The sequence below is a fragment of the Pseudopipra pipra genome, chromosome 10 (assembly GCF_036250125.1).
Source record: "Pseudopipra pipra isolate bDixPip1 chromosome 10, bDixPip1.hap1, whole genome shotgun sequence".
Lineage (NCBI taxonomy): Eukaryota > Metazoa > Chordata > Aves > Passeriformes > Pipridae > Pseudopipra > Pseudopipra pipra.
Genome location: NC_087558.1, coordinates 12,205,439 through 12,226,097, shown reverse-complemented (window position 1 = coordinate 12,226,097; position 20,659 = coordinate 12,205,439). Strand labels below are relative to the sequence as shown.

General features: G+C 45.2%; 1 protein-coding gene across 1 annotated transcript in view; it reads left to right on the top strand.

Annotated features, from left to right (window-relative positions):
- MB21D2 (Mab-21 domain containing 2) overlaps positions 1 to 20,419 on the top strand; it is a 57,877-nt gene extending 37,458 nt beyond the window's left edge. The window contains exon 2 of the mRNA XM_064666237.1: positions 16,765 to 20,419. Coding sequence (XP_064522307.1) covers positions 16,765 to 18,029 — 1,265 coding nt within the window. The 3' untranslated portion in view covers positions 18,030 to 20,419. The remainder of the gene's footprint in view (positions 1 to 16,764) is intronic.
- Positions 20,420 to 20,659: the final 240 nt, after the last annotated feature.

Sequence of the window (20,659 nt, the reverse complement as noted above, 5' to 3'; positions counted from 1 at the left end):
TGGATATGCTGGTGTGTGTTGTGTTAGAATAACTGCTGAACTCAGCTTGAATTTCTGTCCCTCTTTGCTCCAAGTCACAGTACTCTGCCCTGTCAGAATGCTCCTTCCAGGTGCCCCAGTGTGGCAAGTGGGGCACTCTGGTGGGAAGGATTAACTCAGGCTGAGCAGGGAAGCAGGTGAGGAACCCAGCAGTAAAGCTGGTGAGCAAGTGAGGGCTCTTTAGGCTCCTGGAAGCCGCTTGCTACTGTCCCTGGCAGAGGCACCCGAATTGTGCTGCACTGCAGGACCTGGCAGGAAGGCAGTGGAGTAAAGCCTTTCTTCCCTGCTCACTGTGGCATTTCTAACTTTTCCAGTACAAGTGTACATTGCTGCTGTTTTGCTTTGAGTCTAAAGAGAGTTTGGCTGCATGGAAGAACTGTGAAGGGATGATAGAAAATCCATCAGAGTTTTTGATGTGAAAGTGGGCACCTAGAAGATCACAGCAAGGCAAGGACCATTAGGTGCTGAGTAGAGATGCACTGCATTCCTGCACTCCACAGAAGGAAGGTCTCTGTCTTGGAAAGAATATACCCTTATCCTTGCCATCTCTAGGGCTGCAGGCAGATCCCTTTTTGGAGAGTTTTTCTGGGACATCACTGTCCCAGGGAATAATACATGAGATCCTTCTGTCCCTTTCCTAGCAGTGCCATCTCTCCACATCTCTGTATGAGACCCAGTGTGTTTTACTTTGGTATTCTTTTATTCAATAAATTTATAGAGAGACCTGATGCCAGACATCCAAAGGGAAGCTCAGAGAGAAGAGCAGTGAGCTGGTTTGCTAAACTTGAGGCACTCAGAAGCTGAGTTGGACTCTAAAATGAAAAGCTCTTTGTGTATTTTTATTTCTGTTCTGTTTTCTTCAGCTTTTTAGGTGAGCCTCATCTCCTTCATGGTATTTTTTGTTATTTGCAGCTGTGATGGGTAGGAATTGCTCATTTCTTTTCATAAATTGAAGCTGAGACTTTTGTCCCATCTTAAGACTCTAGAAGCTGGGGTCTTCAGAAAAAGACAGAAGACAGGTAAGAAAGAATTGGTTATATGGCCAAATGCTGAATATTGAACACTTGTCAGGCACTTCCAGCACATCTTTGCTGAAGGCCTGGACCTTAATGCAATGCAAACACTTGTCTGTGGCTCAGGATTTGGAGGTTTTGAGAAGAACGGGTCTGTAGGTGTCAGGTTGGTACACGGAGGTGATGGATGAGAATGGATCTCGTGTGTCATAGCCAAAAATGGTTTGTAACAGAACATAACAGTTACTTCTGTCCAGCTGGCAGGGACTATTGAGAACTTCTGTCTCAAAAGTGCAGATAGGTTTCCATTTTCCTCTCTCTGTTCACTGGGAAGTTTGAGATCTGGCTCTGGCAGCAATTTAGTGTGAAAGCTGTCTAAGCCCAGCCCCAACCCTGCTTGTTCTCATTCTGCAACTTAGGATGTGCTGGAGCAGGCACATCAAATAGTTACAAAGGGTGTGAATAAGCCCTGGGAAAGAGCAAGCAGGCAGCTTGGTTTATATTTCCTTCCCTGTGTTTGTGTGAGTCACAGAGCTGGCGGCAGTCCTGCTTTCCCCTCGCAGAGAGCAGAAATAAGTGCATAAGAGCCCCACACTAATTTGCTGAAAATAGCCAAAAGCCAGGCTCTTAAGATACTCAAAAGAGATTGCAACTCCTCAGTTTATTGATTCTTTTTCTCCCTGCTTCAAGTTAACAGCTTTTAAAAGACAGTAAAATTGGAAGAGCATGAATGCTGCCGGCACTGTGTGGCTGTCTGTCCCAGCCCGTGCCTGGTTGGTGTGTGTGTGACCTTGCAGGGTGACCACAGGGCGGTCAGTGGAGTGGTGTGTGGAGATACACATTTGAAGGAACAGAGAAGAGGTAAAAAATGTCTTCCCCTGTTACCCTGGAGGCTGCTGGCATGCCATGGCTGGCTCTCCACAATCACACACGAACTCTGCCCTGAGCAGTCAGAGGCCAAGGGGGTTTACACTAGAGCTGGTGCAAGCCTCTAGCAGTTGGGTCATGCCCCTGCCATTCTCCAGTGCAGGGGGCAAAATACCAGCTGAGTGGAAATCAATTCTGGAGCTTGAAATGGGCTTGCTGGTGGGTTGTATCCCAGCAGTATCTCCTATGACAGTGTCTGAGCAGTGCTCGCAGGGTGGGGAGTGTTCTGGAGTAGAGAAATATGTGTTTGTGTCATCCATTAAGGTTTGTGCTGCCTTACAGCTACTGTGTGGGTGTGACAATAGCTATTTAAATGCAGCTTCAGAGGTGTCTGTAGGAGATATCCAGCCCCCCTGGGAGCTGATGCTGTTGCTGTAGTGCTGTGGGCACGGTGCTGTAGTGCGTGCAGTGGCAGCGTTACTAACACAGTGCTTGTGGGAGCTAGTTTGCTATTTCTGCAAACTCAAAGGATGCTTGGTTTTGTTCCTTTGATGCTCCCTCATCCCAGCTGTGTTATACACTGCCAGATGTTCATAACTGTCTGTTAGGGCAAACACATCTGAGGCTGCATTAAATGCACCCACTTCCCACTCTTTGTTCCTTTGCTGGTCCATAACTCAGCTGACACATGGGAAGTTTGTTGGATTTTGGTACTACAGGTGGAGTCATGCTGTAACCTCCTACCTCTTCTGCAGCTCACAGCACATCTAAATTATTCACAGAAGAGGGTCTGTATCTTGAATCTCTGAGGAGTCACAGTGACAAAATAGGCATAAAATTTCCTTGACTAAGATGCTTTTTTTGGTTTCCTTTTTCTCTGCTATTTAGGTGCATTTTAAATTTATTTAGTTCACAAATTTTATACATGCAAACATGACCTTACAAGAACACTGGTTTTGTTGTTTCTTTCTTAATGCTTTCTCCTCCTCCCCCATCTCTGGGTGGACTCTCCATTTATTGCCTTGAAGCAGTTCCAAAACCCCAGTTCTGCTCTTCAAATACACATGGGTGTATGTGCATTCCTAGATGTTCCCCTTTGCATTTAATTTCGAATGCTTCTAGATTACTTTTGTTGTATTCACTCTGTTCTGAGGATGAAAATAAAACAGGGAAACTGATTAGTTTCACCTAAGAAACATGCTGGTTTCACCTTTAGTCTGACTTTGGAGGGCTCTGTCCTTAAAGCGAAGTCCCTGCTTCTGTTGAACACAGGAACAGCTCCTGTGCAGGCGTGTGCTTGCTGTGAGTTTGCTTGCTTTTCAATGAAGAAATAGGAAATCTAAATTTTGAACTAAATTTACCTGCAATGACTCATCCAGAGCACTGCTATTTTCATAACTTAGCAAAATACGTAAGCAATAAATTCTTGACAGTGCTTCTATAAACAGCAATTGTTCTGCTTTGAAGCTGTGATGCTCAATGCCTGCTGAGTTGTGCTGCTGTGCAAAGTGGCATAAATACTCCAAGAGAAACAAACAACACAAAAGGAGCCCTGTACAGATGGCTTGGACAAAATGCTGGCCTTTCCCTTCAGTCGTCACAAGCTGGAAATCTGGCATTAAATAGGATTTGTAGACAGGTTTGGTGTCTATCTTCTGGCTTATCCCCTCTTAAAGATGTGTCTCTGTACGTTGTTTGCTACCAGAGAACTTCTGGCATACACCAGATGCAGCAAATGTGGGTTGGTAGCTGGTAGCCCAGCGCCAGAGGTCTCTTTCCTCTCTCACCAGTAATTGTGTCAGAGCTGGCTTCCTCTTCACTGTAAACCCTAGCAGGTGGCGGGGAAAGATGTTTGTGTGCCTGCATGAGGCTCTTTCCCCACAGCAGCGGGAAAACATTCCCGTTAATTCCTGCCGGGATCCGGGTCTCCCTGCGCTCCCTGATCCCGGTGCACTCCTGCCATCTGCTGGCGAAACAGAGCACTGCACGCACCAGTTTTCTGGGAGTTTTCGCAGCTGTGGGATCTCCTACATGGAAGGACAATGACCGTGCCCATAGCAAGGCGGAATGTTTCCTCTCTTCGTGTTAAGGTGACTGAGTAACCGACAGTAAAGTTTGAAGTAAGATTTGAAGCTCGATATGATGATCTAAAGGACCAGCAGCAGAACAGAATGTGGGAAAGCAAAGAGATGTTTTAGCAGCACCGTGATTTCATAAGACATCTTTCTGGGAAGGGTAAAATGCTGCTTCTTCCTCAACAACAAAGTTCTGTGGAATATTTCTTGCTTAATTGCTGAGTGTTCACAATGTAATTTGGGGAAGGAAGCTGTGGTTTAGCAACCAATTTTAATTTACAGGGTCCTCCTAGTGGTGCCCCTGTCTATAGGCAGAGGATGCCAGTGACACGTCTGAGCACAAGCAAATGTTGTCATTTTGGGAATCAGCATACTTTTGCCCTTCTCTGGGCTATGCCTGTAGATAAGCCTGGCTGATGTCTGAGCTTAGCAAGGAAATGCCCCAAATCCCATTCAGCATGACACCTTCCATCCCTGGTGGGGACAGAAATCTGAAAGGTCTTTCTGCACTCTTCCCAGTGGATTGTTTGTGAGCCAGGGAGAGCAGAGGAACGTGTATTTGGGTAGAAGAGCTCTTGGCCCAGCTGTAATACAAGGCAGGTCTACGTGGGCACAAGCAGAACAACCCCAGCCAGCCCCTTCCTCAAGTGCAGCCAGGAACAAACAAGTAGGATTGTGCTTGGGTATCTTCTGGGTACAAGGTGTACATCAGCTTTGTCTGACTTCAGGGATGAACATCCTTGTTACAGGACCAGCTCACACCCTCATATTACAACTTCTACCTCATGCAATTAATTCTGCAGACTGTGTTAGCAAATTTAGGAGGTCTGTAATCTTCTTTCTTTGTCTGTTAATCACAGGGTGGGGACCAGCTGTCAGTGGGAAACTAGCAAGGATTGTGTTAGTCGTTGCTTTCTGTGTAGCAGGACTGTATTCAAACAATATCCATCCCCATTGTGCTGAGAAGTGTTTCCATGCAAGGGATAGCAAGCCTTGCAGGAGCTGAGCATCCATGGGAAAATTTTACAAGGTATTTTCACAGCAACGTCTATAAAATACAGGTGATAATTCTAATTACTGAATTAATTTGAAGGATCTGTGTTCTCCATGTGCCTGCCTCTTCTAAGCATAATTTCCGTATCAGCATTTGTGAACAAAGCTTTTTAGCATATTTCATTATTGCTACAGATATATTAGAGAATCTGTAGGATTAAAATTCAGGATTATGCACTGTGTAAGACAATAAAGAAGGTAGATTAATTTTTGAGAGAGACTTCAAATGCAACAGACCTGCTATGAAAATTCTACCTGTACACTGTGGTTTTCCTTAAGGCTTATTACTGGAGTGATGTGAGGTTCTCTGTTAAATGAAGTAAACAGAGCATTTCTTGTTCTCATATTCTCAGGGGAAAGCTAACTGAACTAACTGAATTTACTGTATTGTTGAGCTTGAATTTTGAGCGATAGCTGCCTTTCCTTTGTCCTTCTTGCAAAAATGTCTGGAAAAAAATGAAACTGGGAGAGCATTGCTGTGATTTCATGGCCTGTCTCTTCATGTATGTTTGGGCTGAGGACACTGCTTCCTAAAACCTGGGGGGATGGGTGAATGGGATTCTGTTCATCTGAGCTTTCAGTCAGCAAGGTGAAGCAGCCCTGATAGGAGATGAGAATTGAAGAATGAGCTTTGATTGTCATCAGCTTTCCATTTCAAGAGACTCGGAGATACTACTTCACAAGGTCTTTTGCATAAGTTCGTGACAGTTCTGTGGACCCTAATCTTGCTTATGTCCATATTCCACTAGATTTTTAGATGAGGCATTACTTTGGGATAGGCTATTGGAGGGGATGGCTTCCTGGAACATTCTTTGTGAATTTTCTATTTGATCAGCAACAATTTTACTTTCTCTTCTCTCCTTCACCTCACAATGTAGCTGTCATCCCGATGAGCTGAGAGATCACCGGGCCTGCTTTAAATAAATATGTGTGTGAGGCTTTATTTCATTCCAGGTAAGAACAAAAAGGCTTTGCAACAAATGTGACTGGTCCCCTGGAATTTCTCCCGAGTGAGAAGAGCAGGCAAAATGGGATGAAAGAACTGTACAAAGGGCATTTCAAGCCCTGTTTCTGGTAACAGAGAAGTGCTGTCTGTCCTGCAGGGATAAGAAATCCTTGACAGCTGCTGGGGCCGTGGACTTGATGCTCAATGAAGATCAAATCCACACAGTGTTTCTTGTTACACTCTTTAACAGGTGACGGTGCTCAGCTGCACATAAATGACTATAAAATCTGAAAATTTGGGACTGATAATCACCATTAGAAACTTCTGCTGGCTTTTGTGTGCTGTCAAATATGACCTCTGCAAGGTGAAGCTGGGGTAGGACAGTAGGAGCAATGGGACATGGAGAGGCAAGTTTGGAGGGCTTAGGTTTTCCTCTGCCTGTTTCTCAGTGAAAGCAGGAAAGAATGCCTTTGAAATTTCTGCCAGGTGTTTCCATTCATTTCAGAGAAGCTGCTCTGTTTTCTGCCAACAGCAAATTTGGCCTGCAACAACTTCTCCTGGTGATGTGGATGACATTCTGCATGAATGTCAAAGCCAACCAGCACTTTTCATACAGCTGATGCTGTACATGGGGCCTTGACAGAAGTATTTCATATAGGTGACTTGATCCAGCTCCACCTGGCTTTGGCAATGTTCTTGGTGGGTGGGAAATTGGTTAGTACTGCAGAAAAACTTGCTCTTCATGATCTCAGAAACAGCTGTGTTGTTTAAGCCTTTTCATTTCAGCACCCTCTGACAATGATCTGCATCCCCTGCTTCGTTTTGCTAGTCCAATCCATGCTCATGTGCAAGGACAGAGAAAAATGGTATTGTGGTTCTGCCATTGACTGTCTCATGTGTATTTGGCCTATTTGTCTTGGCTTCTCCCAGTGTTTGGATACAGGATTTGTCAAAGGGGCTGGGTTAGGTCTGTATGAATTGAGTCCAGTGAATTCTGGGGGCTGGAGAGAGAATGTTTTCTTCTCCACCAAATACCTCAGAAAAGCTTCTGAAGGTACCTGCTTTCCTTCTGTACTCATAGAACAGATTTCCCCTGTGTCCAGCACTCTTCTGGCGCTTGGCTGGTTTTCTGGAATCATCCTTCATTCCCTCTTTTTCCGATCTGTCCCATGGTATAAACCAAAATGGATTTAGTCATTGGTAGATGAAGAGAATAAAAGCGATTGAAGGGCATGCCATTCCAATCCTGTCATTGACCCCAGGAGCCAAGTTTGATTTTAAGAGAAAGTCAAGAACATTAGATGAATTATAGCTGTGGTTATTCATCAGCCTTCTGATGGCTGTTAGTTGCCATGTATACTCCACATGTAAGTTTAGTGAAGAATTGTTGAGTCAAGGACAAATCTCCTGCTGCTCTGCAGTGAGGTAGAGCTGTTATTACAGAATAGGCAGGTACTGAGGATGGGCAATATTAGTTCAGGCCCAGTTCATAAGGAATAGAGCTGTGATTTGCTCTGGCTGTGACTTATCTTTGTAGAAAACAGCTGCTAAAGAAACAGAAAGCAGGCTGGTAATTTAGCAGCTGGGGAGAGAATTTCTGGGGTGTTGGATAACTGTAAGCAGGAGGCTTGGCAGAACAGCTCAAAGCGCATTTACAGTGGAGGCTCTTGTGTTATTTAGAGGATGTGAGGGTGTGGTGGCACTCCTCTGGACACAGTTCTCTGCCTGGCACCAGAACATAAAGTGGTGTAGCAACTTAGCTCTTTCAGGGTGGGCAAAGAGATACCAGACAGTAACTGAGAACAGAAAACCATCCCAGAGAAGCCCAAAGTGCTTTTGCAACCTTGGAGTCAAGTTCTGCCCGATATGTACTCATGTCCCTCTGGCTGACTGGAGCAAGAGGAGAATTCGTTCCCAGGTCTGGAAGGGAATGGCTTTGCTCATCACTGGAGAGCTGCCACGTGTTTTCTGTGAGAGGCACCTGGCGCTGACTAGTCAGATTGGGATGAGAGCTTGAGGGAGGCTTGGGACTTTGTTCTCCTTTGCATCCTCCAAAACCTTACCCTGTCCTACTTCCACTGTTCTTTTCCAGTGTCAGCAACATCCCCTGTAAAGTGACGGGATTGGTGTTGGCTTTTTCAAGGGGAATATCCTGAAGGTGAAATTAAATTTTGGGGAGGAAGACTCCATTACACTGAGCAAACCTGCAGTGGAGTGGGGCTAATTTAGCAAGGAAGGCTGCTGAAGTATTTCCCAGAGGACTGGGAAGACATCCACCTAGAAGTCACCTTCTCATGTGCCATGCAGTGTTGACCACCTCGTTTTACATGGAGTGTAGCAGTACAGGGGCCCATGCAAATGCAGAGAAGGACAGTAAACTATACGAAGTTTAAATAAGTTGTCCCTTTCAACATGGAAGAAAGATTACTGATGGAGTCATGTAAAATCTTCAATGATCTGCAGAAGGTGCCATGGTTAGGTAAGTTTCTTCATTTCCTAGCAAGACAGCAAAAGGAAGTCCTTTTGACACAACATGTGCTTTGTGAAAGACAGTGCTGCAAGGCACTGACTATAACAAAAATATAACTGATTTAGAAAGCAATGAGAGACATTCTCAGCAGATAAGTCTGTCGGTGCTGTTAAAACTGCAAAACCGCGTCTGGTTTGGGAAATTGCAAAGCCAGAGACGGCTTGAAGATTGCAGAGGGAAAATTATTATGCTGTATTTTCCTCACTCTTATGTTCTTCCCCTGAAAGCACTTAGCAGAAGTTGTCTGAGACGGGATTCTAGGGTAGATAGACGTGTTATGTATCTCACTGAGGTTGTTGTGCTCTTGTAAAGATCTCAGTAACAATGAAGGGACTAGGAAAACAAGGGCAGAACAGCCTCTCCTGCAAGGAGCTGCATGTTTGCACTCAATATGCTCAACCTGGTTTGTGCCCACTGCTGTTACCTTGTAAGCAGATCCAAGAGAGGAATCCTGGCGAGTCTCCCTTGATGTAACATTGTGCTGAATACTTGGCAGTGCTCTGTGAGGGTGTGAGCAGAAATGGCCCATCTAGACCCTGTGTAGCCCTTGCCTCCCAGAGGGTAGAACTGTTAAAGCAGTCTGTACCCTGGCATATTTTGTCTCTGGGATTGCAGTTCCAGGGTAGATGGCATCTTGTGCCATTTCCAAAGGGAATTTTATGTCTTATGCACACTTGAAAATATGGACACCGTATGGACAGTGTACAGTGTTAAGCAGAGTGTAGCAGCAAGCTGTTCTTATAAGTATCCTTTCTGTCCCCTCTTCCTTCTGTTCTGCTTGTCAGCTGCTCTCAGACCTCATCACCCATATCCTTCAGACCCTAGAGCACCTCTTTGACTTGCACTTCATTTTCTGTGTTGGCTTTCAGCTTTCATCACTCTTACCGTAGTTTGGCTAATATGACTCTGGAGTAAGTCCACTGGATAAGCAGACTGGCAGGCTGGAAACCCAGCATCGTATGGGAACACGACTCTCAAACTCTTCCCCACCCAAAGCAGAGGTACACAGGAGTGAAGGGGGGGCTCCCTCTGAAAATGCTGTTTCCAGCTCTGGAAGCAATCTAGTCCTGCTTTTGTGGTCTCTGAGACCTGACTGGTTTAGCAAAGCAGGTCACTACAGTACCACTGCTGCTGGTTTTGGTCCCAGGGTGGGTTTGGGTGTTTGTGACAGCACCACTCTTTGCTGTACAGGCTCACCCTTTCAATCTGGGCTCTTTCTCTCCCCCCCCCCCCCCCCTTTTTTCTGCTTGCACCATGAAACACCCATCTCCGTTGGCAAACAGGATTTTGGGTAGGTGGGTGGCTTCCACCAGGGCACATGAGAACTGGAAAAAAAAACTGGGACACTGCTTTTAAGATTGTTTTTAAAGACTTTGGAGAAAGAAGCTGATTTCTTTTACGAGGGGGTGCTGTCTCCCTGCAGTGTGTTCTGTCACCATGTCACAAGATTTCTAAAAGGAGCAGAATCAGTAGGACACTGGTGTATCACTCTGCAAGGAGCAGCTTCCTTCACTTACCTCCCATATTTGACTAAACTGATATCACAGGATTCAATCTCCCCACTCTTCTCCCACCCCCTGCCTGCTTCCGCCAGCAGTCCTCTCCAAATGTGCTTTGTAACTGAAGACTCCCCTAAAGAGCTGACTCTTTCAGTTCTTCTGCGTAACAAAAACTTGTGCTGCTCATAAATAGCAATTACTGAAGGAAACAGAAGAATCTGTGCAGTCCAGATGTATCAGAGTGGCCTCCCATCCTGTCTCAAAGAAGCCTCTGAAATTCAACACACATTGCTTGGGCATAGCTGGGAGACCTCTGCAGAGATCTTTGAGCAGCATTCCTATTCTGCAGGATCTGCTGTTTGCAGCAGAATTGTCAAGGAACTGCAGAGTCCCTGTCTAGTGTCTTTATAGAAAATGACAAAAGCTTTTTGTTTTTTGGCTGGCCTGGGGTTTCATGTAGTTCTTATAGCAGTCAAGAGTAAGAATTACCTGGTCAGTGTGGAAGATCCTGAGCTTACAAACTGGTTCTCTGCTAATAGCATCTGGTGTGCGATTAGTGCTGTCTGAGCAATTCCAAGCACTTTCTGATCATCCAGGAGGTCAGACTTCCTTAGCTTTTGGGGCTTACAAGATGGTAGTGATTTCATATAGAAGAAAAAAAGGCATTCCCAAGGATATGCATCAAACTGGGTAGACTTGGGAGGAAAAATCAAGAGCCCTGACTATGCTGGGTCCTGTGGAAGGATTAAGCAGAAGAAAAGAGGGAGGCAGTGGTACATGTGAATGATCCCTAGCTTTCCCTAGAAAAGAGATCACATATATAAGGAAGAACCCTTCTATATATCTTCTCTTTTCTTTCTCCCTTTTGTCAGGGAGCACAAGGGGGGCATACACCCAGCACAGTGTTTTTTGTCCACCCTCGTAAAATGAATAGGCACTACCCCTGCCTTTGACACAAGTATGTCAACTCCCTGCAAACCTGGGTGGACTCAGCTTGGCTTAGATCCTGAGCTCGGGCTCTACATCCCCACAAAGTGTGATTAGTTTCACAGTGACACGTCCCAGAAAACATGCCTGGAGCTGGGGCATGCAGGGTCACAGGGCAAGCTTCCCTACAAGGGCTCTGGGCTGCTTCTTGATGAAAGCACTGAACCAATGAGAGCAAATCACATCTGTTGAATCAAAAGCAATTTCTAGCACTGTCTTCTCAGAAATGTTTGCTTCCTGGAACCCTTCTGGAGGCCTTCCCTGTGTGGGAGTTCACTTGCCCAGAGACTTGGCTGGGTCTATGGAGGAATTTAAACATACAGCCCTATAAATGTCAGTGGGGACTTCCTGATTGCTTTTATCAGGGGTGGCCACCCATATTTCTTCCCCCTTGCTGGGGTTGCAATAGGAGCAGCATTATACTCACTTTCTTTCAATATGTTTACTAAAAAAACGTTGGTTAAGACAATAGTCAGGTCTGTGAAAGACTGGCTACAAGTGATGTAGAGCACAAGCTAATGGTTTGAAGAGGGCACACTTGAAATGTAAGGTCAGCCAATGATCAGTGCCAGAACACCACATCATGGCTATCGATTGAGGAGATGATCATCCAAACCTCTTGTTTTGTGGAGATCAAGTTACCTGCAAAGAAAGAAAAGGGGGAAGAAGATATCAATGAGAATGTCAGCTCAGGTATTGTGTTTCTCTAGAGAAAATCTCAATTTTAATTCTGTAGACTTTCTCCTAGTGTGTGAGGGAGAGAGAGAAGGTGGGAGAAGGATATTTGTAATTTTTTCTAGTTCTCCTTTCCCTCCCTTCTGTCCAGGTGGATGTGTTGAAGTGTGTAAAGCATCTGAGTGTCCCAGTTCTTGTGATCCCTCACAGACAGCACTCTGCCTGCGCTGAATTCACAGTGCTTTGGGTCTTTGAGCAGCGTACTCTTTGAGAGGGTACTCTAGCACTTCAGAACTCCAGTGTGGGGCTGAAGGGCAGGTACCAGGCATGTTTATTTTGTGCTGCAGCTACTTTTAACAGCTGATGTTACACAGACTTGTGCTTCTTCACAGATTAGATGGCAAAGTCAAGAGGTGAGCAGAGCAGTAGCAAACATCACCTCTGCTTGCTGAATTGCACAGCACAGCTGCCTGAGGGCTGCAGCCAGCCCCTCACTGTTAACATGCAGTCTTTTCCTCCTGGAGAGAAGAGGCAAGCTCCTGGCTTATCCACAGATAAGCTTGTGCATGTTGTTTACACATGTCTAGGGATCATTGTGCCCCTAAAGGTCTTTGGCAGCTTGTCCACAGTATTTTTTATGGTTCACTTGCCTCCTCTGCAGGTAATGTATAGAATACATTTGTGATCTTAAGAAGCTGAAGATGATCTGTGATAGCTTTCTGGGCCGGGTTGCAAACCCTTCCTGGCACAGAAAGTCTGTAAGGACAGGGATGTTACCATAACTCATGGTCCCAGCAGCTTACAGAAAGCCCTGCAGGCTGTGCAGAAGGAGTGGGTGATGCAGGGGTCAAGGAAGAAAATTGAGGCTGTGCCCTGAGTGGACTGTCTCCTCGCCAGCAGAGTGATGTGGAACACAATCAAGGCTACTGCAGACGCTGAGGTCTAAATTGGAGACCAGGAGCAGTGCAGAGCTAGCGCCTGGGTCTGGCTTGGCTCCTAGAAGAACTCCCATGATAGGCTTCTTCTGTGTGCAAAGTTCTGCAGATTCTCCTTTGTGGAGCCTCTCTGAGCACCCCACTGTTTGTTTGACCTCTCTCTTGTTCCCATGCAGCAGAAGTCTCCCTGAATTCAGTGACTGCCCTGAATGTCACTCCATTCAGTTTGGTGAGACCAAGTTGGACTAATGGAACAGCATCTATTTTTGCTTATGTTCTTTCAGCTGGCATTTGGGCTCTAGCAACTTGGGATGAAAGCTTGTGCCAGGGTAGTGTATGTCATGCAGTGTTGGCTAATGAGATTCCTTGAAATCCCTTCACATGTCAAATAAATTTTTCAATAAGAGGGGGTAGTCTGAAGACATTGCAAACCCCTAAAGCCTTAGTGAATCCTGAATTTGGCCATCTTAACTATTTATAGAACACTCTATGCCTATTCTAAATATATTTTTCTCAAGGAGACCTCAGCTCCCTGCTCCACCTCTTCAGTTGGATCAGCAATGCTGTTGTGATCTGTTAGCAAAAATTCCTTCTCTAGTTCTGTGGCAGAGCTGCAGATGTTTTTGGTTCAGGCCTTGAAGGGGAAATTATATGCCAAGCAGAGCTCAAGGATTGGATTTAAACTGCAGCCAGCCAGCCAGGTAGAGAGATACTGATGATATATTGGATCATTTCCTGTACTATTTTTTTCACATTCCTCTTCTGCTGGTAGTTCTAGAGTTCTGGAGAGGAAAAATTGAGAGAATTATTAGCAATGTACAATGTACACCTTTCCCTGTCAGGAGTCTTCAGCCTTGCAAACTAGGCTTAATGGTAAGCACTCAAAACATTTTCTTTCCAGAGGGAGTGTAAAGAGTGATCTGTGGGCAGAAAGCATTTTTTGTTGCAAGGATGCTTGAAATTGGTCTTCTCTTTTTCTTTCTCTGCTATGGGGAAAAGTATCTCTTTGGTGGGAGTATCCACCTGACAGTGCTTGAGAGCTGTGCTTCTTCCTGAAGTGTTTGCTGCTCACCAGGAGCAGAAGTCTCTTCTTTGCTAGCTGGTGTTTTGTGACCCCTCTGGCAGTACAGCAGGCAGTGCAGGTTTTGTCCAGTGCAAGCTTTGCTTTGTGTTAGTGGAGGCAGGAGTGCTATAAGATGGTATAGAACTGACATTTCAGGAGTGGCTCCTGTTCTCAATTGGCTTTGGAGGTGGGTCATGTGTGTTCACTGTTATTTTCCAGGCAGATGAACATGGGCTGTTTAGAAAGCAGGGCTTGAGCCCGTCATGCTATTGGTTGAATGGGGTCAGACTCATTTTGCTCCCACATAAGGACAGAGGATCTCTTCAGGCCAAGGAGAGGAACTCATCCTATGGTAGATTCCATAGTGGAAAATCTCTACCTTTTAGAGAAATCATATGATTTTCTTTTTCAGTTAAAGGCTCTGGCTGTACCAGAGGATAGAAGTTTTGGTGCAAAGGGCAAACCGCAGAACTTCACAGAACACTTTTCATCCTTCAAGTTTAAAAATATTTAGAAAAGTGCATACTTTATTGAGTCCTATAGGTCTGAGCAGTTTCTTCTGTAGGATAGTTACATTCTGTATGCCTATCTCAGGAACAGTCCTGAGTGGAAAATTCTGGGCTCAGTGTAGAGGCAGGATTGGCCATCAGAAGCCTACATATCCTGAATAGCTCTGCTGCCCCACAGTCAGGGCCAGTAGTGACTTAGGAAGTAAAAGCAATTGCTCCCTGTCTCTGTGATGTGATTGACCCAGATTTTACTTCGTGGGTCATGAACTCAACTTACAGGTGGGCTGTAAAGCACTAAGGCTGCTTGCACTGTTTCAAGGACAGGATTCAGAAGCAGTGTGTCAGTAGTGGCTGCAGAAGTCACGTCAATTTAGGTACCTGTTAGAAAACCCCTTCTGGGTACAACGAGGGAGCGACTGCTACTTATTTCACCTCTGGGATAGAGAAGCCTGTGCAAGGCTTTGCCACTCCACAATCAGGGTAACGTAGCTCACTGTGTATCTAAGCCTCAGAGAACGTTTTTGTGGTTGACAGAAGCTTTTCCTGGTTATTACCCTTTGAGGATGAACAGGGCAGCATGTGGCAAGATCACAGAATGGGATTAGCTCAGGATTTAACAGGAAGAGTTTCTTAGCACTCCTTCAGAGCTATTTCCTTCTCTTGCAGACCCTCCAGCTGCATGAAATGGAAAGGGTTATGTTCTTGCCTGCCTGGCAGGAAAATCATCCCAGCTCAGTGTAGCAAAATGGACTGGGTCCAGTGCTCTTGGAAGGAATGAAACAGATAAAGTGTATTTAACAAGGAATTTCACATGGGGGGTTGCATAGTTACACTGAATATTGCCCCAAGACACATTCTGCTTCACACACAGGCCTCTTCCTGCAGTCTCCTTGGCTTTTCCAAGGAATCAGTGTCTGCACAGCTTTGGATTTTGCTCTGGTCATGGCTCACCTCTGTGCCTGCAGATAGCATTTCCTTTTTCCTGTCCTATCAAGCAGGAAGGGACAGGTGAGTCTCTCCCAAAGCACTGCAATGCCACTCAGCCTAGTGCAGCCCTCGGTGCCTTGCGGTGCTGCTGCTGCTGCACTCTGCTAGGGAGACCCACTCAGTTCAGGCAGTATCTGTGATGCCATGGGGATGCATTACCTCAGGAAATGCTCTGCAGTCCCTGGGGCTATGCCAGGATGGGTGCTTAAACTGTAGCTCTGATCATTTGTATTTCAGTAAAAAACATTCCTAATGTGTCTGTCTGTGGTTCCTGGGCTGGCAGTGTGATTGGCAGCTTTCTGCCTCACTCCATTATGCCTCTGGCTAGTTATTCCCACTGATGGCTCTCTAAGACTGGCTTCCTTGTAGTGGAAGGTCTCCATTTGACCACCCTTGATACAAACAAGCTATATTGCCTTTCAAAAGCTTGAGTCAGTAATGCGTGCCAACAGAAACTAATACCTTTGTGCTTGTAAGGAATAATGGTCTATGCCTTTTGCAGTGCTTATAACAGCTTCAGCATCTCCATTCAGAGTTGCTGGCCTTTGTTCCCTGGTGGCCTGGGTGTGCTGGCTGAACTGAGGCTGGGAAGGAACCAAGAACATTTAACCACAAGGCAAACACCAGGATTGAAACAGCCCAGACAGCAGGAGCAGACTACAGAGCATTTGAAGTGCAGAGCACAGTTTTAAACCTAATTTGAACACTGAATGAGGTGCTAATATCTCAGCTACTGTGTGGAGTCTCTTCTCAGTCTGCTGTTCATGTTTCATGAACACAGTATAGGGGTATATATAGAATATCCAGTGAAAAGTCAGCTTTGTGCAACTGGTGAGGGCAGTGCAGGGTGAAGGGAAGTGTCTGCTTTTGGTGATGAAAATAGAAATCTGTCTTCATGTCTGCGTTCTGGGGAGCTGATCAGATATTTTATGGCATGATACTGTCATTGCAGCTTGAAGAACCAATTTCAGAGCTGGCTTCTCTAGGTGCCTGATCCCTTAACTTGTCTCCATTCGCCCATAAGAGGAGGATGCATTGCTTTTGTTCATATTGCCTTGTTAATCAGTAAATGTAAAGCAGATTGTAGAATTAGACCTGCCTGAACTAACATTTGTAGCTATTCATTTGGTGGTCCAGCTCTTTTATTATACCAGAGAGAAAATAAGAATTAATATTCTCCTTTCTTTTTGAACTGTTGGTGGAACATTTTGATACCATGGAAATGAGTGTCAGTATGGTGAAAAACTGGTTTAGAAGGTGTTTAAGAAGTTAAATTTAGTCCTGGAAGTAGCTTTGCTGTGTTTTACCAGAGGCTTCGGCTTTTTTCCACTGCTCTCAGTATGATGTTTAGAGTGGACTTCACCCATTCCCAAGAATGCAGGGAAGGCCCTGCCATGAGTCAGGTGGGACTAAAAGTTGTCTGAGTGCTGGGCCTGATGTATGTTTGTGTCACACAAACAGTGATGGATACCTCTGGTTGCCTTTCTTTCCTGCTGGGTATGGAATGAGTTTTAATCCTGGTTAAATCCCGTATCCCAGATCTGTTTGCCTTTTTCTGAAAGGACTTCTCTTTCTGTCTTTTGCAGGCATGGTTCAGAAACTTGACCAGAAGCTGCCTGTAGCCAACGAGTATCTGTTGCTTTCAGGCGGTGTGCGGGAAGGTGTGGTGGACATTGACCTCGATGAGCTGAATGTTTATGCACGAGGCACAGACTATGACATGGACTTCACCCTGCTTGTGCCTGCGCTGAAGCTGCACGACCGCAACCAACCAGTCACGCTGGACATGCGCCACTCGGCTCTGTGCCACTCCTGGCTGAGCCTGCGTCTGTTTGATGAAGGAACCATCAGCAAATGGAAGGACTGCTGCACGATCGTGGACCATATCAATGGAGCTACCAATTACTTCTTCTCTCCAACAAAAGTTGCAGACTGGTTCTATGACTCCATTAGCATTGTCCTCTCCGAGATCCAGAAAAAGCCCCAACGAGGGATGCCCAAGGTGGAGAAGGTAGAAAAGAATGGGACTATCATATCCATCATTTTGGGAGTGGGCAGCAGCCGCATGCTGTATGACATTGTCCCTGTGGTGTCCTTCAAAGGCTGGCCCGCTGTGGCACAGAGCTGGCTGATGGAGAACCACTTCTGGGATGGGAAGATCACAGAGGAGGAAGTCATAAGTGGGTTTTACTTAGTGCCTGCGTGTTCCTACAAGGGGAAGAAGGACAATGAATGGAGGTTGTCATTTGCCAGGAGTGAAGTGCAGCTGAAAAAGTGCATCTCCAGCAGTCTCATGCAAGCCTATCAGGCCTGCAAAGCTATCATCATCAAACTACTGTCCCGCCCCAAAGCCATTAGTCCATATCACTTGCGGAGCATGATGCTGTGGGCCTGTGACAGGCTGCCAGCCAGCTACTTGGCCCAGGAGGATTACGCAGCCCATTTCCTCCTGGGTCTCATTGACGATCTCCAGCACTGCTTGGTCAACAAGATGTGCCCTAACTATTTCATCCCCCAGTGCAATATGCTGGAGCACCTCTCTGAAGAGACTGTTATGCTGCACGCACGGAAGTTGTCCTCGGTCCGCTCAGACCCCGCCGAGCACCTTCGAACTGCCATAGAACATGTCAAAGCAGCCAACCGACTGACACTTGAGCTCCAGCGGCGGGGCAGCACCACCAGCATCCCCTCCCCGCAGTCAGATGGAGGGGACACCAACCAGCCTGATGACCGATTAGCCAAAAAGTTGCAACAGCTAGTGACTGAGAACCCTGGGAAGTCCATCTCTGTCTTTATTAATCCAGATGATGTCACAAGGCCCCACTTCAGAATTGATGATAAATTTTTCTGAGCTTTTGGCGGTGTTTCTTGGGATTTTTTTATTTTGTTTCTTTTCAAAAACTCTTGCAGTGTGCAGGTTTTTTTTGTTTGGTTTTCCTTGATGACTTAGTCTCTTGGTTTTTACATATCCAGCGTAGATTGGATCTGTTGAGAACAATCTGAATAAATTATAAATCCTGGTTCTGCAGGACGGTGCAGATTTTGAAACAGTATATTACTATTTCATATGCTGCTTTGATTTTTTTCACCCACCCTGCCCCATTGTCTGTGAGTTGTTTCTAAAGGAGAACATGCATCGTAAACACATGCCACGGTGTAATGTAACAGTTTTTTTCAAGCTTCCATAATTTATGTACGTGGTTGAGCCTGGAGAAAGGACAACTCATCTTCCATTGCTTTGGAAATTCACTTCTTTTTCCATGAGCTTCCATCACCCTAAAGAAATGAGGAGAGACTGGGTTGGAAAGCACTGCTGGTAATTTGATGAGGCCAAATCTGCTGGGCTGAAGCCCAGTTCATCTGTTCTTCACACTTCTCACACTAGGGGAGAAAGTTGACTTTAAAGATGATGCAGCATTTGGGGGAAAGAGTTGTTTCTGTTTTGATCTACTTTTTGAATGTAATTGTTCATTAATTGGACCTTGTACAGTCCAGAGGGTTGTTTCTGCTGCTTTTCCATGCGGAATAAGGTTATGGAATGTTAGTTTTAGTGTGTGTAATTATTCAAAGCCTTATTTAAATTCTATTAAAGAACATACCATTTTAAATGTAATTGCACTAATGAAATCTCTGCCATTACCTCAGTCCCACTGTTTGTGTTTCTTTCATGAATAAGCATCTGTTATTAGGTCTCAGTATTGCTGATTGCTTGAGACCCCTCAGGTCTCATGGTTTCAGGTGATTTCTTGATTGTCTCTTACAAAAGACTCTTCTTTGTTAGCCTGGCTATGTGTGAGCAATCAGAGTTTTGCATTGGCATATTTCTTTGGATGCATATTGTGTGTTGCAGTGCATATTGCATTAATATGTATTGCATGTTGTTGAAACAGGTTTACCATTAGATAAGGATGTAATGCTAAAGCAGTGGTATGTGCAAAGTGAATCAGCCAGACCTCGAGCAAAGGAGCTACCTTGCTTCTGTAATGCATGTATTAGGCCTGATCCTTTATGGCAGTTACCATTCCGTGGACTCCTGAGGACTTTATGACTTACCCTGGGACACGTGAGATCTTACACTGGTCTCATGTTTGCAAAAGTTGTGTTTGTATGTAAACTTGTGGTGCAACAGTAGCCTTGAAAAACACATACGCTTTTCTTCTGTGTGTAGGATAAGATGTATGGTAACAAGGGTTAGTCTGAGCCAAAAATAATTCCAAGAGTTCAAGGATAGAGTGACTTATTGTGGCTGGCTGGCCAGTGACTGATATTTAGGCCTTAAATCAGCAATTTGGGCTTACAGATTATCCCAGAGATGCTGTTCTGATCCAAACTTGATGCATGTGTTAAAATGTGATTATTAGAGCAGGTTGAAGTATTTTTTAAATATTTGACAGACAAATGAGGTGCATATCTAGTAAATTCTAACTGATAAAAATTGTGTATGAAAAATGTGTCACTTTTTTTGCCCAGCCTTTCTGGTAAAGAAACCAGGCTGGTGGAGCAACACACCAACAGCTTTGGAAACTGCTTTATTAGATGGCAGGGAGGTTTCAATACCTGATCTAGTGCCCAAGTCATGTCTTAAAACAAACTTTGGCTCCTCCATCTCTTGGGCATATTTACAAACTTCACACCATTGCTGTAGCCAAAATGTTCACATTTACCTGAATTTACTGGTACACACTCACAAGAAGCTCTCAGAAGTTGCTGGCTAGATGGATTGGATGAGGATTTAACTTTAAAGCACAGTTGGCTAGTGATCATGAGCCCCAGTGCAGCTGCAGTTATGGTCCTGGGAAGGATATGGATTGACTTCAGTGGAATCAGAACCAGGTCCTAACTGTGTGGCTATTGCCAAAGATGAGCCTCCATGTAAACCTGTGTAACCTGCCAGGGGAGGCAGGAGAAACAACTGGGAATCCTCTCCAGAAGTGCTTGGATCATGCAAATTTGCTGAAACAGTCTTTTCCCCAGTCTCTGGGACTGCTGTTTATTGAGAGAAGAGTCTGGGCTTCAGGATGAAGTTTCCCATCATCACCTGAGGAATCTGCTCAGCGCAAAGCAACGGTATCCTGGCAGGCAGAGTACTTTCCTGGGAGTCCCTGCTCCTGAGATATGCAGAAACACAGCCTTCCTCATGCCAGTTCAACGTCCCAGTGACCAGCAGTTTGACTAGCCCATGCCAAGCTCTGGTGTGTGCTCCTTTTTTTTGGTTTTAATTAAAAAACATTTTGAAAAGTATCCATCTTGTTCTTCCTGCTTTGTGTGTGTTGGGTTTTTTTTTGTGGGGGAGAGGAGGCTTGGCTTTTTACTGGACTGAAAAGTAATTTTCCAGGTAGGTCTGCGAGAATGTTATATCCTCTGGACCATCTGTCTCCTGAGGAGGCAGAATCCTAATCTCTGGTAGGTTTATGTCCGTCTAGGATTTGTTCTCTCCACATACTATAGTTCAACTTAATGAAGGAGGCTGCCAGCCCAGAG